This window comes from Helicoverpa zea, chromosome 20 (genome assembly GCF_022581195.2).
Source record: "Helicoverpa zea isolate HzStark_Cry1AcR chromosome 20, ilHelZeax1.1, whole genome shotgun sequence".
NCBI classification, from domain to species: Eukaryota; Metazoa; Arthropoda; class Insecta; order Lepidoptera; family Noctuidae; genus Helicoverpa; species Helicoverpa zea.
In genome coordinates this window covers 11,388,790-11,411,266 of record NC_061471.1, presented here as the reverse complement: position 1 = coordinate 11,411,266, position 22,477 = coordinate 11,388,790, and the positions used below count along the sequence as shown (strand labels likewise).

Sequence of the window (22,477 nt, the reverse complement as noted above, 5' to 3'; positions counted from 1 at the left end):
CCTGTGTGACATCTACTAGCCTGTGTGGCAATGACTAGCCTGTGTGGCAATACCTGGCCTGTGTGGCAATAACTAGCCTGTGTAGTAATGACTAGCCTGTGTGGCAATGACTAGCCTGTGTGGCAATGACTAGCCTGTGTGGTAATGACTAGCCTGTGTGGCAATGACTAGCCTGTGTGGCAATAACTAGCCTGTGTGGCAATAATTAGCCTGTGTGGCAACGAATAGCCTGCGTGGCAATGAGTATCCTGTGTGGCAACGAATAGCCTGCGTGGCAATGAGTATCCTGTGTGGCAATGATTAGCCTCTGTGGCAATGACTAACCTGTGTGGCAGCAATTGGCCCGTGTGGCATTGACTTTCGGAAATGGGTGACTTAAGGGAAACATTTTGTTGCGCTTGGACTTCAAAGAAGACGGATCAAAATTGCCCCACGTCCTATAACAATGTGACGTATCTCAAAAAAAAGATAAAAATGTTTAAAAAAATATGGCATACTCTCCAATTCATTTTTTTTACACCTTCATACGAAAAAAATGCTTTAAAAATTGTTCAGGCGCTGTTATGAAAACATCGTTCATGGGACTATTTATGGACTATTTTATTAAATTATTTTTTGTTTTGATTTGATTATATACCTCACAGTTGGTCCCATAATCATCAGGTCCGGATCTGATAATGAAAACCCTGAGAAATCTAGGGCAACTTTTGAAAGTTGTAGGTATGCGCAGGATAAAAACTTGACTATAAGGTGTATGTCTTATAACAAAAAAAAAAATAATTAAATAGTCCATAAATAGTCCCATGAACGATGTTTTCATAACAGCGCCTGAACAATTTTTAAAGCATTTTTTTCGTATGAAGGTGTAAAAAAAATGAATTGGAGAGTATGCCATATTTTTTTAAACATTTTTATCTTTTTTTTGAGATACGTCACATTGTTATAGGACGTGGGGCAATTTTGTATGGATTGTGATCCGTCTTCTTTGTAACCACTGTAAGATGTTGTACAACATGGACAAGGGAGTCATTTGAGGGGTCAGGGAGGCCGAACGGAGTAGACTGTAAGATGAAACCGGTACACACGAGGACGTGTGATAATGCAGGATGGCCGTGTCGGCGCGTTGATAACATTAAAATTATGAGCGGGTAACCCCGAATAGAGTAGTAAGTGTCACGACGAGTGATGGCAGCAGTCATTCTGGTGACAGGTGCCAACTGAATTGTGCACATACTAACCTATTGGCTCGAAATCTAATTCCATCTTACTGACTGTGTTTGATTGTGAATAAAATGGTGAGGAAACCAAATAATGGAACGGTGGACTACACAAGCGTGCCTTTATTTTTGAATTCCGGTCGTTACAACGCCCGAGATGCAACGTGACAGCCATGACCGCCGCGAGGCTCCTTCTGACGCTCCCACATGCACATTTGTCCACTTTATTGTCAGAGCCTGGTTAGAGCATTTTTCAAGGGCGCAGTTTTGAAAGCTCGCACCGGGCGCATAAAAGGCTAGTTACGGCACTGTGCTTCAGTTCTGTTAGCAGGTGTTGCTTCTAACGGCGAACCTCTGCAGTCTACTTCACTAAGTCTGAACTTATCAGATACTAGCGACCCGCTCCGGCTTCGCACTGGATAACAGTATATCCCCACTATTTAATGTATGTTATTATACATATAAACCTTCCTCTTTAATCACTCTGTCTATTTAAAAAAACCGCATGAAAATCGGTTGCGTAGTTTTGAAGATTTAAGCGTACAAAGGGACATAGGGACAGAAAAAGCGACTTTGTTTTATACTATGTAGTGATTCAGAAGATATCAAAAGTGATACCACAGATTACTATAATAGTTACTACGTAGTGATACGAAGACAGTTCAGACAGCTTCTCACGCACGACACTAACTTAGTGCGATAATGCGTTAAACTTTTAAGATTAGTCATCGACCTTCCTGTTCGATGCTTTTGGTACCTAGGGTGTCTAGAAAGAGAGAGAGAGTTAATGTAAAAAAAATCAGCAATTATGATCACCGATCATAGTATAACATAATCTGAGATACGAATACCCATTTTACAGGTAATACAGCTGACCTGAATCAATAAGAACGGCATAGTCAACAAGTAGACAACACAGCAGTCTGCTCAAGGTGCTTCCACGTACGAGGTCTCAAAAATAACTCTATGCTGTCAGCTGTAGTCATGCAATTTACTATGGATATAAAGTAGCAGTGTCGTATAACACAACAAGTGTCAACAATAAAGACTTCTATTGCTAAAGTTATAATATGGGAGACGCAAGAATGACGACGCAAGCGATCGGTCAAAATACACGCAAAAAACTTTACGTTGAAAACTATTGTGCTAGATGTAGCTGTTCATCAATCTGAATATTAGCAACAAGTAAGATTAAGTAGAATTAGTATTGGCCTTGAAGGGTGATAAAATATGGTAATAAATTACCTGCGTGCAGCTCGCCGGGCGCGGTGCAGCGGCCGAGTGCGGCGGTGCCGGCGACGCATGTGCAGTGACCGGCACGTATTGATTCATTGCCACGCAGGTCTAGACGCCCTGACACCTGCACCCCGGCCTGCCCCCCCCGGCCTGCACCCCGGCTGGTACGAGCCCCCAACGCAACACGGTAGGGAACCACAGTTATGACGCAATTGATCTGAGCAGCAATTGATTCAGGCGACCTAATTCACTCGACGAATAGTTTGTTGTGTTATGTAACTGTTTTATTTTTGCGTGTCCTGGTACGTAGCTTTTTTTATTACTGTAAGGACCCTTTTCCATTTCAAGTGAAAGGACACTTAGAATAATTAAAAAGTCCTAATGTTTCGAATTCACGAAATATGAAGTATTTTACTTTGTGGCTTCAACCACCTAAAATGTTTCAAGTTTATTGGAATAGCACAATACGAAACAGTTCTTACCGCGGAGCCTGAATAATTGAGGCGTAAAGGTCAAGCCGTGACGGCTAATCGAAGGTCCCTCGCTAATTCATCGACACAAGTCCAATAGCCTGTGACCATAGTGTTTACATAGCTCTGACAACATAGGCAGTAACATCGACCACGCCTTTGTCAATATTCATTCGGATTAATAACATAATTTGTATGTGCGCCGTATTGTTATACCTGCGCTGCAGATCGTTGGGGCGGTGCTTTAAGATCCGTAAGGAAGATTGGACGGTTAATAAAAGGTAGAAACCTTCAGATGAACGACTGCTGATTACTTTCCTCGTATAACAAGTTATTGTTTCTGATGATATGAAACAAGAGTTAGTACTTAGCTAATTTTAGGCTACAACTGAGCTTAAAAGATACGATGCGAACAGAAAATATAAACCCTATTTAATTTTATGACGTATTACACCATCGACATATAAAAGTGCACATGATGTAAACAGGTACATGTGCGCACTGCACCATGCGTAGTGTAACATTGACACAGGGCGACACAATGGCGTGGACAATGCGGTGACAGATGGGCCTCCGCCCCCGGACCTTGCGGGTTCCGTCATTACCCGCCCGCCGGCCTTCAGCACCAACTTAATTCATATCATGGTGTGCAAGTGCATGAAATACACCGTTGTCAACCGGAGGAAAACTCACTAATTACGTGTTCAGTTCTCGCGAAAACCTTGGAGAGGACGTAATTATACTGCGAGAGGAAACATAACGACCAATCAAATTCTACAAAAGACAATCATTTTAAGCGTTTTAAAGAATTCTTTCATCCAGTTAAAGAGAAGTTTACAATAGAATATCACTCATCAAAGAACTGTCAGTCTAGGTTTCTAGATTCGTGAAGGACGACAGATGGTCTGGTTCGGCAGAAATGTTAAGAGCTGGTAATTTTTCTTATGAAAACTCAAGAACATCAAAGCAAAGATAAAACATCACAATAAATAAGAAGTAACTGTTTTTCATGAAAATAAGATGTTCAGTAAGCATGTTTTTCAGTTTTTGTCGATGATTTTATGGCACTTTATTTTTCTGAAAATATATATTTTCTCTATTGTGCAACTTGAGCTCCAAACCTTATGAAGTAACCGGCACAGGCACACCTAAGTAGTGCACTTTACACCTAATTCCCCAACCTTGGCTTGACGATAACATCTCATCCAAGTGGATCGCACTAAACTAATCGCCGCCCACTAATTAGTCGCCAGCGTGACAATCACTCAGATACCACTGACTCATTCGTTGTAAATTGTTATGATGGCTCTTATCCGCAAAGAGTAAGATCACTTGCAACAAATTGCGATCTCTTTACCGCGTTATATAAGCAGTGGTGGCGGTTTGACTTGCACCCGGAAATTTAGCTATGTCCATTTCCATGTTGTATTGTATTTGAAGTCGTCAGATCTGGTTCATGTAATTATTGTAAGGAAATCGATAGGGACAGAATGCTGAGGTTGTAGCAATATTTCTCATGTGTTCTATGCAAAAAGAGGTAGTTGCTGTTTTATAGATACAACTCGCGCACATCCCACCGCTACATGTGATTCGTTCCTGAGTTATTGCAATAACGAATGCATTAAACACAGTGACCGCAGCAGGCAACAGCAGCGTGTGGTACGTGCGTCCTCGCGTATCAGATGACGTTAATGACGGATCATCTTCAGGTAATCGCTATACCGCACGTCGCGTATTATGGCACATTGTTGGCGCCACTATGGGAGTTCTGTCTTCGAGATAATTTTCTTCTTATCTCATGTGTGTTGTGTGGCGACTATACGAACATACCACCGGATAATGTTGACTAAAATGAAATATGATAGATGCATCGTGTGCAAATTACCAGCCAGTCATCAATGGCTGTCTTCCAAATTTTAAGATCCGGATAGATCGACTGTGGGTGTCCGTCAGATAGAGTACAAGATAACAATAGCAATAAACACCAATTGAATTGAACACACTCCATTGATCAGCCAGTTTACCATCAATTAAATATTGGAGCATTTCAGAGGATCAATTTGTGGAAGTCATGCCTATAAATAGACCTGTTCCTACAATATACTGGTTAGAAGCTTACTCATTCAGTAGTCCATCTACTGGATAATGAAACGCCTACGTTCGTCTGAAGTCTAGATCGGATCAGATATCAACTTGAGAGATGCCCAGATAGCTTTGATTGGGAGATTAACGTCACTGCAGTGAATTTATCTAGATAAATGAGAAATATTTTCCAATTAAACGTTTCAAGAAATCTCGCTCGATAACTTTATCCTTTGACAACAAACTGAAGCAAATATTCACATATCAACCTTCATCACATTAATTAAACAGTGTAACATTGTGACTCACGTTTACTTGTTGTATCAATACAAACCAATTACCTAAGTTCCTGCTAGTCTTCATTAAAAGTTTCGTCTGAGTGAAACTTCGCTCAACACCTACGTCATTAGGCAAGCAATTAGTGAAACCTCTGAAAGCTTTTAATGAAGTCGTATATCGTACTATACAGTACATTATGTGGTAACAAACCTGCGGTGACTAGTCACGCTTGTCCCCGCATGCGGGAGTGGGTCCAATCTTCATGTGTTTAATTGGAGCAACTCAAGCAATTGCCGTTGCGTCACTTACTTCGCTCACTTTACGGCGGAATAGCTGGCTCATCGAGTTACGAGTACTTTGGAGACAGCCATGTACTGGATTATTCGTGTAATCATGTTGTTTCATCAAATACATACATTCTGGACTATTAGTTGAGCTGGCTGAGGATTTAGTTATCCGTGGAGTGTAGTAGTTTTATGGAGTTGCGGAAATGTTATGGTCTCTGATCTTTACCTGCATGAATATACCTTTGGATTTCGAAGGACTACGTCGAGAATATTTTTTAGGTACATACCGTCATCAAGGTTGAGGGTGTTGGCGGCCCGGCGCGCGTCAGCGGTGGACACGTCGTGCTCCACGAAGTACTCCTCGTAGCGCACCTCGAGCAGCGCGTCGCTGGCGCCGGCGCCCCAGGGCTCCGACTCGTTGGCGCGGGAGGCGTTGGCGCGCCCCGTGCCCACCGGCCGCGACGCCGCCGCGTGACGCACCTGCAGCCAGGGGGTAAATATAGGCTAGTTTCATAGTGTTCCGTTAAAACTCATCAACGCCTCAAGCATATGCTGTGTTTGTTGGGGAAAACGAATTCTTCGCTATGACTTTTCCTACGAGCTGTTACGTCGTGTATACGTTGACATGCGTCTTCAGGGTTCCATCAATTTCTTCTGCAGTATCGCATCGGTTCCACCGTTTAGTGAGGAAAGCGTAACTTAGAAAAGAAACTCACATTTGCATTTATAAGAGGTAAAAGAGCACATTCTAAAAAGTTTTAAAATCTCGTAACGAGAGTCCCATCAGGCAGGTAGTAATAAAGCATGGTTCACCAGTACTTCAGGTACTCGGAAGACGACGTCGGCGGCCAGCAGCGGCAGCAGCGCTAGCGCGGCGCCGGCGCACAGGCGCGCGCGCACCCCCGCCCGCCAGGACACCATACCATCGCTCGCGGCGCCCAAGCACCACACGCTGACAAAAAAACGTATATAATGTTATTTTACCAACAAACAATTACTAAGTATCATAAAACAAACAGTAATTTTTGCATTTCAAGTCATTGCAACTAAGTAATTTATGTATTGACTTTCATTTATCAGAGAGGCGCTTGCAGAAGAACATCAAAGAACTTTTCCAGAATACCCCAATTTGTTAGTATGTAGGTAGTAGAAAATAATGACTTATAAAATGAAAACGACGAAAACATACTAAGTGAAACCCTTCACTCTAGTGACTCTAGAGTTCTCTCTAGTGAGTCACTCTAGCTAGTGAATAGTGATGTGCTAAACGTTGGAACTAATTAATAGATTTACTAAGAATAAGATTGATTGCTGCAGGCTGCAGTGGTGTTACTTCAAAATGATCACAGGGCTAAATTATATAATGTAGATATGTATTGTCATAAATCAAACAGATTACATATAGTTTTATCATGTAGCTTCTAGCTTTGCTTACGACATAACAGTAAAATTGAAATGGGATCATAATATAATGGTTAGTGCAAACTTCGTCGGAGTGCCGACTTGCAATGACTATTAAACCTAATATTTAGCACTCGAGCGAAGCCAACAAGCCTGCCGGTCGTACAAATGGCTGCATTACTCGGGTACGCCGTATTCTGCGTGCCAATAAACAGCTTTAGAAAAGAAGACCCGTGGCACATGCTGGACATGAACTTGATGGTTAGAATTTCCGCTTTTCCTAGGCCTCTCAAGGCAAAGCTTGAGTTTCTATACAAAGCTATCCAGCTAGTAGAATATTGTTGCCAAGAGTATTTAGCGGGATATAATTTTGTCTTATTTAAGTAGTAGCACTTCTGCTGCACTTGGTGTCGATGCACGGTGCACAATATGCATGGGAGTTGTTTAGGCATGCGCGGCGCGTGCGACTCGCCGACCACTTGGAAACGTTACGCGATTAGTACGCTGTCAGGCAGCAGCCATGGGAGAGTTCGCTTGATACTATGAGCTACTGAGCTACATGACAATTCCTACTTCAATTTCTACTATTTTTCGTGAAAAACTTATTTTTTGTAACGATTTTGGAAGTTCTCTTAAAAAGAGGTCATGGATTTCATAGCTATGCTAACAAACACAAAAGTAATAGCGCTCAAGATAGCACTCTAAATAATAGTTCTAAGACTTCTTGAAGACTTAGTCGATTTTCGTATATTAATGTTTTCACTTTCTGAATCACCGCCTTCGCGTGAGTGGTCTTTCATATCCTCCTTCAATTAATCACCTACCGAAATAATTTTCTTTGAATTTCTATTATGAACTAAATAAGGGCCATGAACTACGAGTGTCCATTGTGTCCGTTATTGGGTCAGTGGTGTAGGGCCCGACGTGTCCGCTCGCACGTACCCACGGATTACTGTTCCCGACAGTTTGACACCGCGCCGTTACTCCTAAAGGAGTCTCACTATATCAAACACTGCTGCATGTAAATTAAGAAACGATATTTTAAATTCAAACACATAAATGATAGTATACCTAATGAAGTAATTAATGTGTAATGGCATGATTGAGCCTCATTGTACAACAATGCAACATTATATTTTATACTGGTTCAATCTAGAATTATCTTAGCTAGGTTAATGCGTCTACCATTTACGGTCAAGCAATAAAAACTGTCAATAGGTAAAAAAACAACGTGACAGGAGACAGGAATACTAAAGTATCAGATAAGTAGGTCCTCGTTGTGGGAATCCATCCGAGACAAATTGTTGGCTGTTGACCAATCGACGGCAAAAACTCGGCCTTCGATCGACTTCCCGCAGAAATGTTAACCGATCACGTGAAACGATTGAGAAAAAGTCTCCAGTAATGATGTCAGTTATTTTACAATTGTATTCCAGCACAAATTGGTTTGTCCGAGCGCGTGTTTACGTTCACAAAGATCTTTGTGAAATCGTTGTAAATTTTAGCCAAATGTTTGCAACTTTATAGTAAACAAACGGCTTCTAACGATCCTGTAAACACGATGAAAGATATGCTTCAATAAATCATATGTATTGTGAACGATGATGTTGCTATTTAGGCTGAAAAGCAAAACGTTTACTATTATTTCAGTTGGTCAGCAGAGTTGAAAATATTGCCTGAATATTGCGTAAGCTCGAATATTTAGGACAAATGAATCATAATAAATTGTCTTGGGATCTTAATAATTCTATTTGAAAATGTTCTGGTTTAGGCGAAATAGTCGAACGTTTTGAATAGATAAAGCCGTAGGTACTCATCACAACTGAGCACAGCTTGGTAACAGCTCCGGCTGAACTTTTTATGTATACGCGATTTACGACATGTTAAGTGGCTAGACGAAGTGATGCGATGATTTCAGATAATGCAGCTTCAAGGACCGGCTGTAAACCACACCATCCACTCACAAACCTATAAAAACATCAATAAAGTACTGCCGATAGATGTCGTAAACTAAAAATATTGTTCACCTTGAAATTTATTAGAAAACGATTCGAAAAGTTTACAAAATTATGATGCTGCTGATAGTTATATCGAAGTTTTATTTCGCCAGATAAAATATTGTAAAGTTACGACCCCGTCATCCCGCGATGAAGTGCCTCTATTTCAGGCTATTTTTTGTGAAACTACCGGCCCTCCATCTGAGTATTATCAAGACGAAAAGAAACTCGGCTAATTTAAATCAGATTGTGGAAAATGATTGCGTACAATTTAACAGCTGCAACATAGAGGGATCACGACGCCGCATGAAACCGATCACACAGTTTGTTGTTAGTTACGTAAAGACAATGACTTATGGACGCTCAGAATATGTTGAATCATGACACAGTTACTCGTTCAGTTTGCAGTCAAAGTCAGCTAAACAAGTGGAGATGGCCCACATTCCGCTGCAGCGTAACTATAACTATCTGGAGATGTATGTAAGTGTGTCAGTCTGTACGTGGATGTCCGCGACGTTGTAAAGTGACACCCGCGTGACTCTTCCGCTGCCATGTACACCGCCACTGGATGCCACTTAGCGGTGCATCTTTAATTACGAAGCGCTTTGATGCACCACGCTTGGATACTGTAATAAAACCGCGGTTTTCTTCCTTGATGTTATGTTAGAACGTAAAAGGGAACTTTGGGAAAAAATTACTTTGATTTATTTATCAAAATTCAGATTTGAGACACGTTAGATCAGTTTTCCGTTATATAAACTATTCTAAAAATGAATGTAACTTTGCTCTTCTGCAATTTGAAAAGGAAGCTACACCTCTCCTACAAAGATAAGGGGAAATGTTCTGCACGTAAACTGTACCGTACTGTAAGTTAGTGACACTATCTTATCTGCACTAGCCCATGCGCCGGTCGGTGTGACAGCGTGCCAGGACGGTGCGGTGTGACAGTGTGACGGCGCTTTCGTGCGAGAGCATCAAGTTCAACGACACCCAAGTACTTCCACTGTGATAAGCTCAGGATTTGTAGACACTGATAAGCTCGCGATTAACCAACATTGTCGACAACTATGGATAATTCGTATTTCTGGGCTAAATGTTGTAGTAGCCAGTCTCATTCACTTTCAATATAATTGATACTTAGTTACGATAAGGCAGAACATGATGTATGTCTCTGACTGCACTTTGAGCAGCTGATTGGTTGTAGATGATATTTTTTCAACATTACTTACTTAAGTACTCTACACTATAATTTAGGAAAATAAACCAGGAATATTTCCGGTATAAATCAATAAACTATTCACGCTGAAAATTAACTAACGGTAGATTTGAGTAATTTCAACAAAACAACATCGACTAGCAATACTGGACAGTGTGGGCTGCGGTCAAATTTTTTGCAATAAGTAGTTAACGGTAAGGAGGAACGCGTAAGAAGTTAGCTGTGAATTTATCATAGTTTTTGCCCTTATTGTGTGATGGTATTCTGTGAATATTTTATCGATGAAGCTGAGCTTTTGTTCTCACAAATCTGGCGCTTAGAATAAAAGTGTCTACGGATTGATTAAACTTCACTTAACAAAGAGTTTACTTGCAATATGCTTTAGTTTTTGTATGTATGCGTAATGAACGAGTTGTTTAATATGCGTTACATGTGGCCGTACACGACAAACAAACAATTTGGGTCGCGATCCTCCACCTAAAGGGGACTGCATTAGAAGAGAGGTGTGTAACGTGTGTCAACACTACAGTGACACAATGTGAGCACTTAACTATCAATAAATTACTCCGACTTATTCGAGTAGGTACCATTCATTTAACCACCGAACCATTTAACCATCGTAGCAAGAGTAACCATTGCAAAGATAAGTTATTCGACTAAGTAATTAAAATCCATCTAAATAAATCGTTTCTTTGAAAGTTTCATTAACATTAGAATGACGTCCCAATACTGGCTAATCAGTTCTTCAAATACTTGGGATAAAGAAGAATTTACGAAAGAATATCATTTGAAGAACTGTGCTGGTCAACGGAAGACATAGGTTCGCAAGTGAAGTTGGGGAAAAAATGTTCTAACCAATAGGTAAGATAGATTCAGAACAAATCTATAGAAGTGACGTTTGGCTATGAATCAGCGAGTCCTGCGCCCACGCAGCGCGTCACGAGTAGATATCAATCAGCTAGAACGCGAGTGGCAGTCATTTGCACCTGGCCCGGTGGCCCATTCGGCATAATGTATGGCCCATTATGTATGACCCATATTAATCACTACCATTTGTAAGAACGATGGGTACCATTTGCTAGATATATCAGGTTCAAATATTTTATTGCCTTCAACATCAATAGAGATAGAGTTACATACTTCGAATTTAACTGCTTCATTGGTTTAGTTTTCGCAGGAGTGATTACTAACCAATAGATTCTGGGTCCGTTTAAGGAGTAGCGACTTACTGTAAATATTATGTTGAATCTAGTTTTGCAACCCTCTGCTTTTTATCCACAAATGTTTATCAAAACTGGTACTGGTAGCTTGGCCTGATATTTCTCTGGAAAGTCTACGGGTATTGATGGCAAGAGACGCTATGTATCGGTAAGTGAACAAGTGGAGACTACATGCGCTTGAGTGGGTACGCAGGCGCGCCGCCGCCGGCACTCCGCACTCAGCACCGTTCCGCGGCACCCATGGACCGTGACCACGTCAGATACTGCAGGGTGCATGACACTAGCGGACAACCAATCAATATACGTATAAAATAAATGGAACGAGCATAGGAAATATACCTACTGCAATATTGTCAAGTTAAACTCTTTCTGAGAAGTTAATTAAAAATAATTTTGGGTGTGCGAGCTTTCTGATAGGAGGGTATTGCTACTGCTGAACAGTGGCGGCCCTAGGGGTGTGCGAACTGTGCCATCGCACAGGGCCTCGCGCTTGGGGGGGCCTCGCGCTACAACCCACACTAATATAAAAAAAAAAAATTATTAAAAAATATAAATCTGGTCCAAGAAAAAAAATGTGCATTTTTTCTTTACTTCTAATTCATTCTGCGTTTACTTTTTGAGTCCTCAATTTAACAAAAAGTTGGCACCAAAGTAACAAAAACCACTGGCTCTCGATCCAGTCACGAATTCTTTTTATTTGTGCTTAATTCCGAGTTTAATTTGAGAGTCCTTAAACAAACAATTTAAAAAATTCGCGCTCGCTACGCTCGCGACTGTTCACTTCGCAGTACCTTTCCTTCTAACTTGATTAGAGTAGTTTTATGTCCCAAAACTACGATTTTCGCGCTCGCTACGCTCGCGACTTCACCTTCCACTGTTGTTTCTTATACAAGTTTAGGTGTTTCAGTGACCCAAACCTCAAAATTTTCGCGCTCGCTACGCTCGCGACTTCACCTTCCACTGTTGTTTCTTATACAAGTTTAGGTGTTTCAGTGACCCAAACATCAAAATTTTCGCGCTCGCTACGCTCGCGGCTTCACCTTCCGCTGCTGTTTGTTATACAAGTTTAGGTGTTTCAGTGAACCAAACCTCAAAATTTTCGCGCTCGCTACGCTCGCGACTTCACCTTGCACTGTTGTTTCTTATACAAGTTTAGGTGCTTCAGTGACTCAAACCTCAAAATTTTCGCGCTCGCTACGCTCGCGACTTCACCTTGCACTGTTGTTTCTTATACAAGTTTAGGTGCTTTAGTGACCCAAAGTTCAAAATTTTACTTGATTTATTTTTTCATCGATCCTTTTTTAACTGAACCTAGACGGTAGCGCCGCTTTTAAGTCCTTTTATTAACAAGAAAGCAACTCCTAGTTTCCGTATGAACCTTCTTATTTACGACGTTCGAACTACTCAAGTCACAATCTTTCAATACATAGGGGGCGCTTTTGTCATGATGGCACCCGAACGCTACATGAGCTAGAGACGGCCCTGAATCAGTTATACGAAGAGCTGAATATTATCTCGGTGCTGAAATATATATTAGAAAATAATTTAACTGAAATTTATCCCACTACCGAAATAGTCTTGAGAATTCGAATAATAAAATATTCATGTCGAAAAAGCAGTTTTTCGAGGCTTAAAATTATTAAAACATGTTTAAGGAATTCGATGACACAAGATCGCCTTTCAGCAATTGCTATTCTTTCGATCGAAAATGACGTTGCACATACATTCCATTATTCTGCTTTAATTAAAGATTTTAGTCTTAAGAGAAGTCGCAAGCATCAGATCATTTTAATATTTGTTAATTTTGTGATTCTTTAAATATAAACTGTAGTAAAATTAAATTTTATTAATTTGTTTAACTTGAGCATTTCTCCTCAAACATGACGTTTAGCTAAATCAAAACACCAGCTTACTATCGCAACACATACTTTTCACGTAGGACAAAGGGCCTCGCATAGACCTGCCGCACGTAGCCTCGCAATGGCTAGGGCCGCCGCTGCTGCTGAACGATGAAAGAAAGAAAGTTTTACAGAACTACTCGGTTCTTCTCCTTATTACTTAAAAGTTGAAAGCTGTATCCCCTTATAACACCCTGGGGGCTATCACATTCTCTACCATTTAATTTGCTTACCACCTCCGTGTCTTACAATACATAGGTAACAATATTGATTCGCGATCCCGCTGTCTGACTGATCGAAGAGGTATACCAGTGAGTCATGCAGTCTTCCGACCGTGACTGTCTTCCACTCGATATGATTGTGTCATTATAGCACGCAATAAATAATGCCACGGTTGAAGACATGTGCCTTATTGGAGATCGATAGGGGTAAGTGAACCGTGACAATAGTTCTGCAAACCTACTTATGTTCCTTCCAGCCGCAAGTAGTAGAAAATTTAATAAAACGTTATACGACTCCTGTTTGAGTTTATTATCGCAAACGTTTGTTGAGTGTATCGCGTTGAGCTGAAAATTATCTTCGCTAAATAGAGATATCCTCAGCGCAGATTAACTGGGATGTTTGCCTGAACTCTTTCGGAAGTTAATATTCATTATTTACCTACTCATGACCAGCAAACGTGTAGCAATTTGTGCCTCACTTTAAGAAATCTCAATTTTAGAACACCGTTTTTTATTAATATTTTCGCTAGAATTAAGAATAAGGAGTAAACCAAGACTTCGGGTACGTTGACCTTCAGACTCAATGTCATTGACCCCAGCCACCCCTCGCGGAGGGAGCAGAGGTGGGACCCCAAGTTGTGCGAAAGTAGGTCACTGGGGTGTCTGGCCGAAACAAACTGCCAAACGGTCCTGTAAGTATTACTTTATTCGGAATACGAAGTCCTTAACACTTCCAAAAGGTCAAAAGATCGGTTTGTCGGATATCAGGTCCAGTAACTTTTATATTAATTTTCTTTCTAAATGCATTTTCGATTGCGTTGGTAAAGTAAGCTCTACTTTTAACTTCCAAACAAATCTCATTCATGTATAACAATAATTCATTTAGATTCACAATGACATGCGTCTTACTCATTGAATAAAAATGTGCATGCCGGTTACGTGAGCGACAGGTGCAGACTTCAAGCTATTGTAGTGATGTCCGTCAGTACAGACAGACACGTTTTATACACGTAGCACCCCTTTAGCATTGGCGTAGCTTCTCTGTTGAATAGCGCGTCCGGTCAGCTCGCAGCTGCCTCGACACATAATGCCTCATTCAGCGCCATTACATCAGCACACAATACGGCCTATGGCGCACATAGCTGCTCTATAGACCAACGCGTGGAAGCGGATAGGTGTGGGCTTGCTGAACTTTATTTACTTTGCGATATGGTGCCCTGTTTGCTAAGTTTCCGCAGAAATGTCTATAAGAAACGTGCGTGTGTTGCAGTATGAAGTCTTCAGAATATAAAATAGAAAAGAATAAAATGTTTTGAAAGATTTGGAATATTGGAGACGCTTCTTTTCAGCTTGTTTGCCACATTTAAAACATAGGTGACAAGGTCAAGAGCCGCACGACTATTTACTGAAAAAGACTGGTTATTGGTGAATTACATAGCAATGGAGGAAATTACAACATCTTTGTGTACATAAAACGGGTTTAATTAGCATGTACATTTCATTGAAGAATACGAATAAGTATTAACATTTTAACTTGTATGCTCTCAGAGGGGTTTTGACAATATGTTGCTGATTGATGAAACACGATCTCACACCACTGAATAACATAATTAAACATTAAAATTGTGTATCTTTGTCCTTCATATTTACGATTTGAATATCTCAGAGCTAGAAGTCTATGATTTTTTTTATCTTTGGGATCCTCGACTAACATTACCTAATAACCGGATTTTTATTGTAATAGAGATTCGATAAGAAAACAACAGTTATGAGCTGTAATCGATATGAATGAGCTATAAATCGTGGTGAATGCAAGCGGATCGCGCACGCGGAACCGGGCGCGGCTCCAAACAAAGCCAATGAATTATGCAGTAGGATGCGCTCGCGCACCGCGCGCCGATCCTCCGCGATAGTCCAGTCAATCGTATTGGATTTCAGGGAAGAGATGCATCACGCAGGGATGGCTCGTGAATAGGTAGAGGTTTTTAAACTATCAGTAATGTGCCGCGGTCTAGTAATTACAAAAAACGTATAGTTTTACCAGTTAACCATAACTTAGCATTGTGCTTAATAAAATCCAACTGTTATTTTTTTTTGTGTTTCTACAGCATAAACCACTCAGATATAGCGTCCATTACGACACTAAGTATTGAACTAGTTAGCCTAAGTAATTGGATTAGGTGAGGCGCTACTGGGCGTCGGGCCTATGTGTTACATAATCTGTGAACACTTACATAATATCTAGATATAGGCGAAGTCGGCAGGTCTAGTTGTAGCCGGGGAGACGCTGGGCGCCGCCGCTCAGTGGGTGGATGATGCTGCAGGAACGACCGCGAGATTGCTTAAGTATCGGGCGCGGAGGTCACAGCTATCAGCGATGTTGGCGACAGATCATTGCATTAGCTGATGATTTCGAACAATGAAGGAAATCCTCTTTACTGGAATGAGCCGCATTATCTAAAGTGGCAGATAATGTGTTTTCGTGTTGAAACTTGGAATTTTTACGCCAGAACTTCCATGTTCCTTGCTGCTTCCTCGGTCTATTAATATTGAAGGTCGCGTGTAGGGATTGAATGTATTGCTTTTTATCGAAAAAATATGAGGAAACTTTTGATATCGATACGAAATATTGTTGGTTTCGCAGACGCAGTAGCCTGCATTCATCATCATCATCATCAGCCTATCGCAGTCCACTGTTGGACATAGGCCTCTCCAAGTGCACGCCACTGAGATCTATTTTCGGCTTCTCGCATCCAGCCTGCATTCAAAAGCTCAAAAATTACGAAACACCTAAAACGACATGTGCAGTAGTCTACAAATTATGTCTACAAACTAAATAAAGGAGTATGATCACGTATCTATTCGTCATAAGTTCTTTAATAATAGGTTTCAAGAATAACTTTAGCCTTCCAGACTTCCAGTAGGTGTCATTTAGGAAACACATTGTTGTAATGACGTGGACTGAATTCGATATTATTCTGCTCGGGTGACATTGCAGGAACACCCAAAAAAATATTTCCTTTCATTCAAAGTCAATAGCTTGTATAATTTACAGAATTATGTGAGCGGTATGAAGGGTTCCTAAGCACTGAATTTTTGTTCTCCAACATACAACCCTTGAAGACGTTAAAATAATAGTGCAACAAACAGAAGTTACCTATATAAATTCTCACTTAGTAGTACTTTACATAGCCCAAACAAAACATGGAAAACCTCTAACACGGTGGGGAGGGCAACATTTGGCCTTTAAACGGTCAATGTAAAGTAAACAAATCAAGTACAACTCTTTAAAACCGATATCAGTTAATATCAAGCATTCTATTGATAGCAGTATGACGAGACCCCTAATTAGCACACAATAGGTGAAGAAAAACTAACGTTTGGCCTGCGAGACGGCAACGTTACCTAGCGCGGGCTACTGAGCGACTAGTGGACTTTCTCACGATACGCTGACGAACACAGCATTGTTATTACTTAATTGTTGATTGGCTCTTAACGGCCCTGCTCAAGATATCGCGACTCACAGATAATTGCTTTTTATATCAATTGTTGCTGAATAACAAACAGTGCTTGGTTATTTTTTGCAACATCAGACTGCTGCAGTTTAACAATTGTCTCATAAACATCAGAATTGCCAGTACTATACAGGAATGAATTTTAAGCAGTGCACAAAAAAAAACTGGTGGTCCAGAATGATTAACAGAACATATCTGCATCATCAGTAAAAAAAAATCCCACCCAAAACAAAAATGTGAAAGGCTGCCAAGTTCGATAATATGGGAATGCTTTGCCTATAAAAGAAGTGAGATCTGAATAAGTACCAAGTTCCATACACATACCTCAGTTAAAAATAGTTACTTTTTAATGATGTTACTTGGCAAGTTTTCACACACCTTGTTATAAACCTACTAAACGCAATGAATCAAGTATATAATTTTCTATTAAAACTTGCCAAGTACACTATGCTTCTTACAAAGAAATGAACTAGATTAACTAAATGGACTAGATTTACCAACTGACTGACATGCCATGTTATCATATATTATGTTCGTGGATCAAAGTTACACATTCGTTATTTTAGAAAGTGACTCACACTTGGCCGTTTTCAGATTTTTACTTTACTTTGACTAAATGCAAACCTTTGTAACGAATTTCAGATCGGTACGACCATTCAAAGATATATTATATAAATATAGATAAATTTAGTTCGTTTTAGTTCCTTGGGAGTATTTTACACCGGGTATAAATGTACACCTTCATTATTTTGAAACTGATTCACACTTGGCCATTTTCAGATTTTTCCCTTTACCTTGACATAAAGACCTACCTCCATGCCAAATTACAAGTCAATACGACCATTGGAAGTGGTCTAGGTTTTTGATGAGTGAGTCAGTCAGTCAGTCAGTGAGTGTATAGTAATAAAAATAGCGATTTTCTGACGTCAATATCTCAAGACCTACAATAGGTATATTAATGAAATTTTGTATTTTAGATAAGTGAGGGGATCTCAACAGATACTAGAAATTTGATATGTGTAAATTAAATAGATTTTGAGTTATAGGGGGGTCGAATTTGGCCCGAAATGGTTCGTGTAATATAACCCACGGCCGGTGTGTCGCTTTTTTTTGCTCGAACTTGGCGGACACACTGCCGTGTGTCTAGATTTCATTCTTTTGTCCGTCCGTCTTTTTGTTTAATTGTTGAGGCATTCAATTCCGAAAAAACATTTTTCGCGCACGTCCGTTATGGCTTTTTATATGTTTACTTCATGAAAACTCTAAGGAAAAAATCGCGCTCGCTTCGCTCGCGGCTTTTGCGCTTCACTTCTGTGCTTATCTTACTTTTTGACTTTGCTTTGTTAATTTACAGTGGTTTTTATTTGTTTTGTGACCTTAAGACTAAAAAATTTTCGCGCTCGCTCCGCTCGCGCTTCCTTACATGTGGTATGTGTCTTATAAGTTGACTTTTCAACGAGAAACCCACCAAATAATATATTTTACTGACTTTAAACATTGTTATAGATATTTAAGTTAATCACAATCTTTCAATACATAGGGGCCACTTGGGTAATTATTGCACTGCATTGATGCCCTAAGCAATTGCTTAGTTTGCTTATGGGCTAACCCAGGACTGCTTAGGTTACCTACTCTGAACATTTCAAGTAAATAAAAAGTAATGTGTTATGTATTGCAATAGCTATTTATCCAAAAGTAGGTGGGTTTTCTGCAATCAAAGCGGTGCATGTACATATTTTTTTCTGTTGGACTGTAAGTTGGATATGAATGGGCGGAGGGGGGGACCCCCTGGATCCGCCTTTTATATTTTTTGACAAAACGTATGTAGTCGTAGGGCGGCATAAGCAGTTTTGCACGCGGGCGAACAAACATTTAGCGGCGGGCCTGGCGTCAGTGAACCGGTTTCGCGTTGCCGCCGTGCCTACTATGACGACTGTGACCGTACAATCGGTTACAAAATAAACATCTTTCGATATCAATAACTTTTCTTTTTTGTACTAAAACACCACAAAATAAAAATATACGTATCTATAAAACTTATTTAACTATGAGTTGACAAAGTTTGCGCACTGGATAAAATTCATTCCTGTATAGATTTTAATTAACGCTTTTACCTAATTGCGCTAAACCGTGGTTAATTTAGTAAAAGTCTGCTAAACGTTAATTGATTAGATTTTGTGAAACTACTTACCTAATTCTTACACAAACTTATCTATTTGTAGTGAGAGCTGTTAGACAAACTCTATAAGTACCTATTGGTTGTTTGAGGTCATGAAATCTACCCGATGGCTGTGAATATTATCGGATCGCCATCCGATACGCATCCCCTCGCGTTATGACGTGGCCAGTGTGTCAGTGACGTCATTTGCAATAAAACGGCGCCCTTAGTCTGTCTGTACCTACATAGCTACTTTCAACAACGGTGAACAAATGTTGACACGGTAATAAAAATTCGCAGTTCCCGATAAGAGAACCTACCTACTGGCGCAATTTATTTGTGCGGTTGTTAATTAAAGTAAAAGATATGCAAATGAGTTCGTAATTTTTACACAGCTGTTGCTGACGAATGCTGACAAGTTACCCCTGCAGGATGTAAGTAACAAGAATAAAAATAACTGCCTAAGAACGCACTCCGTTAGTTCAAGACCACTTTCCCTACCAAATTGTCTCATGTTGGTAGGCCCAATATTTTCACCAGGTTTAATAGGAACGTCACATTATTTCTGACACCAGTCAGCGCTATTTTCTGTTTTCAGCATTAGTCAGCAAAAGTAAGATAGCTTTAGATACTTTTATTTACTGAGAGCTTTCAACAAAGTTTTCTTATTGCAGATTCGTGAATAATTTGTAAATTCATCAATTGGGCTATTCGCTTGTGTTATTTGCTAGTTATTGTCATATTGCTCCATGGACGACCTTGTAGTCCCCATCAACATCCGATTTACTCTTTAATCCGGGAGGTTAATTGGTTAATTTCTTGAAGTGCCTTTGTCAATAACCATTTGCGTATTACGCCGTGGCTCCGAGTAATTTCGCTGAAATTCGTCTGGTAGGTTTCGTGTTAGGTATCAGATATGAAGTGGTGAGGTCGCTTCAAGGTAGCCGTAGCAATGGCTGCGAGCTGGTGTAGCGTGTCGGTAATCTCAGCGGCCATCGGAGACCCGACCGCGAGACTCCATCAAATTGATGATTAAGGAGTTAATAGAAAGAAACTCCTTCAAAGAATTATAATATCGGCACAGTGCTTCCAGCGCTTCCGGCCTTTCTATGTTTTGGTTATCAAGTTTTATTTTATCCATATTGTAAAGTTTGGAGTGCCGCGGGTTTTATGAGAAGATCTCTGCTCTTTTCAGAAAGAACCTCTATCCCCTTGTGAGTGTTTGGTTTTGCCAAGTGGACATAATATTAGCCGTTACTAAGCGTGTGGGGAATTGCCCCAATTACAGCTGGTGAGCGCAGAATTAACGGCGGCACGCGACTTACTGCGTTAATCACCCCTTTATATGTAGGAAACACTTACGTTTTTAAAGAAAATGTTCTCTAGTGTATCTTGCAGAGGCAAAAAGCATTTGCACAAGATAAGCATAATTTGATTCGGCATACCGTACTATTTATTGAATACTTAAGTGTTCAACGATAAGCCTCTTCACACTATCTGCACCGTGCTTATAGGTACATACGTACTGACTTTTCGTAAGCTCGCATTACGTGGTGTGCCTATCAAAATACAGAAAGCTTGAAGTTCAGCTGGTTCTATTTATTGTTACCAGCGACTTGTTGCAGTCTTAAATATTTCTAATATGAATCTTATCGGGAAAACATGTTTTAAAATCTAAATCTTAGGACTGAAAGCTAAAAGTGGGAGATTTTGTGATTTTTAAGTAAAGCATCGATGTCCGTAATCCTTTTATTTAGGCAGAAGCATTGATAGTAAATATTGCTATAGTTTCGCAAGACTTTCACTTAGATTCATCTCCGGATATTGAACAGGAGCTTTGAAAATATTTTGAAAAAATAATTCTAATAATTGCATTTTTAGGTGTAAATGAATAGTAAATTAACAATAAATATTTTAAGCTATATTTCTAATAAATACTCACGCCGCACAGCCGGCAACGCAGACTTGGAGTCAAATCCCTTATATTTTCCTTACAGCAAGGAAAATGTATTGATTTCCAGCACACACTAATGAAATCTCACTTTTCAATATATTCCAGTGATTTTATTCGAAAACCATGTTAATTGTTATTCACGTATCCCGAGACGCGACTGCGATCATTGTCGTGTGGAAATAAGGTAAACAAAAGTGCGTGTCGCGCGCATGCGCCGCGGCTGGCGGCTGGCGGCACTGTGCCGGCCGCCGCGACATGCCGCCGCGCTGGTGGCGGGAAACCGGGGAAATTATACGATACAGTTTTCTTTTAACGAAATTTTAATCAGATCAACAAAAACCATTATTTTTAAACAGACAGTTGTTCATAAAATTAACATCGATACTTAAACATAAACTCACTTCTAGCACGTTAATGAAATACAACTACATAGTTTAGCTTAGAAATAATTAAGCATTGAATTAGATAGACATTAGTAGACAGAATTCTAATATATTCATGGAAAAACTCGAAGTCGATAGATACTCGTAGTTCTATTTAGTTTTGTACATTCAAAAAGTTTAAATCTTCATACTACTAGAATATAATTTTTATATATTTTAATTTGATCGATCAATAGACATCAGACTTTAAATATGATTTTCAATAAAAAAATATCTTATCCTATTGCGGAAAATTTAATAAATGTAAAATGAACAGTCTTTCAAATGTTATTGCTCTCTATTTTATACATTACAAGTTCGTGAACATTAGGTACATCATTTCCATCAGTTTTACTTGTTTCCTAACTTCGAATAATAAGTGAATAGTAAGCTATTTGTACTAATAACTATATTTTACGTCCACTAGGATCAGTCTACTTTAGATCCGGCTTTTTATTAATTTGAATTATGATAATATTTGCATGTAATTGATACAAAGTCTGATTTTACCAGGTTCATATGTTCTCAGAGCAAAATGGAAATGGTCCTTGTAAAATTAGACGTTGTTCGTTACAAGGAGCTAAAGCACTTACTTGTTATGAATAAAATTTTTATTATAATGTAAGCTGTGTATATTACTTTTGATAATACTTGAGGCCTTTTGTAAGCGTATTTTATTAACATTGTGAGTGGAGGAGCAATTTACTGAACACATCATTATTAGCAACTATAAGGGTGCGTCCACATCTGGCGAATGTGCCGCGAATGTGCAGCTCGCAAGCCGTTTGCTCGCTGCCCGCGAGCTGCGCGCGTGCAGTCACTGCAATAGCTTGGTGCTTGTCTTTAGCGCAACTCATGCAAGGCTCGTATAGAGCGCGCGATCTGCGCGCACTCAGTTCTCGCC

At 39.9% G+C, this 22,477-nt stretch overlaps 1 protein-coding gene across 2 annotated transcripts in view; it reads right to left on the bottom strand.

The window, feature by feature from the left end:
* The window catches only part of LOC124640250, a 29,841-nt gene extending 8,456 nt beyond the window's left edge, over nt 1-21,385 (bottom strand). Inside the window, exons 1-3 of one of the 2 annotated variants that reach the window (XM_047177931.1) lie at nt 21,140-21,385; nt 6,385-6,523; nt 5,859-6,051 (exon numbers count right to left, since the gene is read on the bottom strand). In XM_047177931.1, the coding sequence (XP_047033887.1) occupies nt 5,859-6,051; nt 6,385-6,492 (301 nt within the window). In that variant the 5' untranslated portion in view covers nt 6,493-6,523; nt 21,140-21,385. The remainder of the gene's footprint in view (nt 1-5,858; nt 6,052-6,384; nt 6,524-21,139) is intronic. The other variant, XM_047177932.1, reaches the window with a different exon arrangement.
* Nucleotides 21,386-22,477: the final 1,092 nt, after the last annotated feature.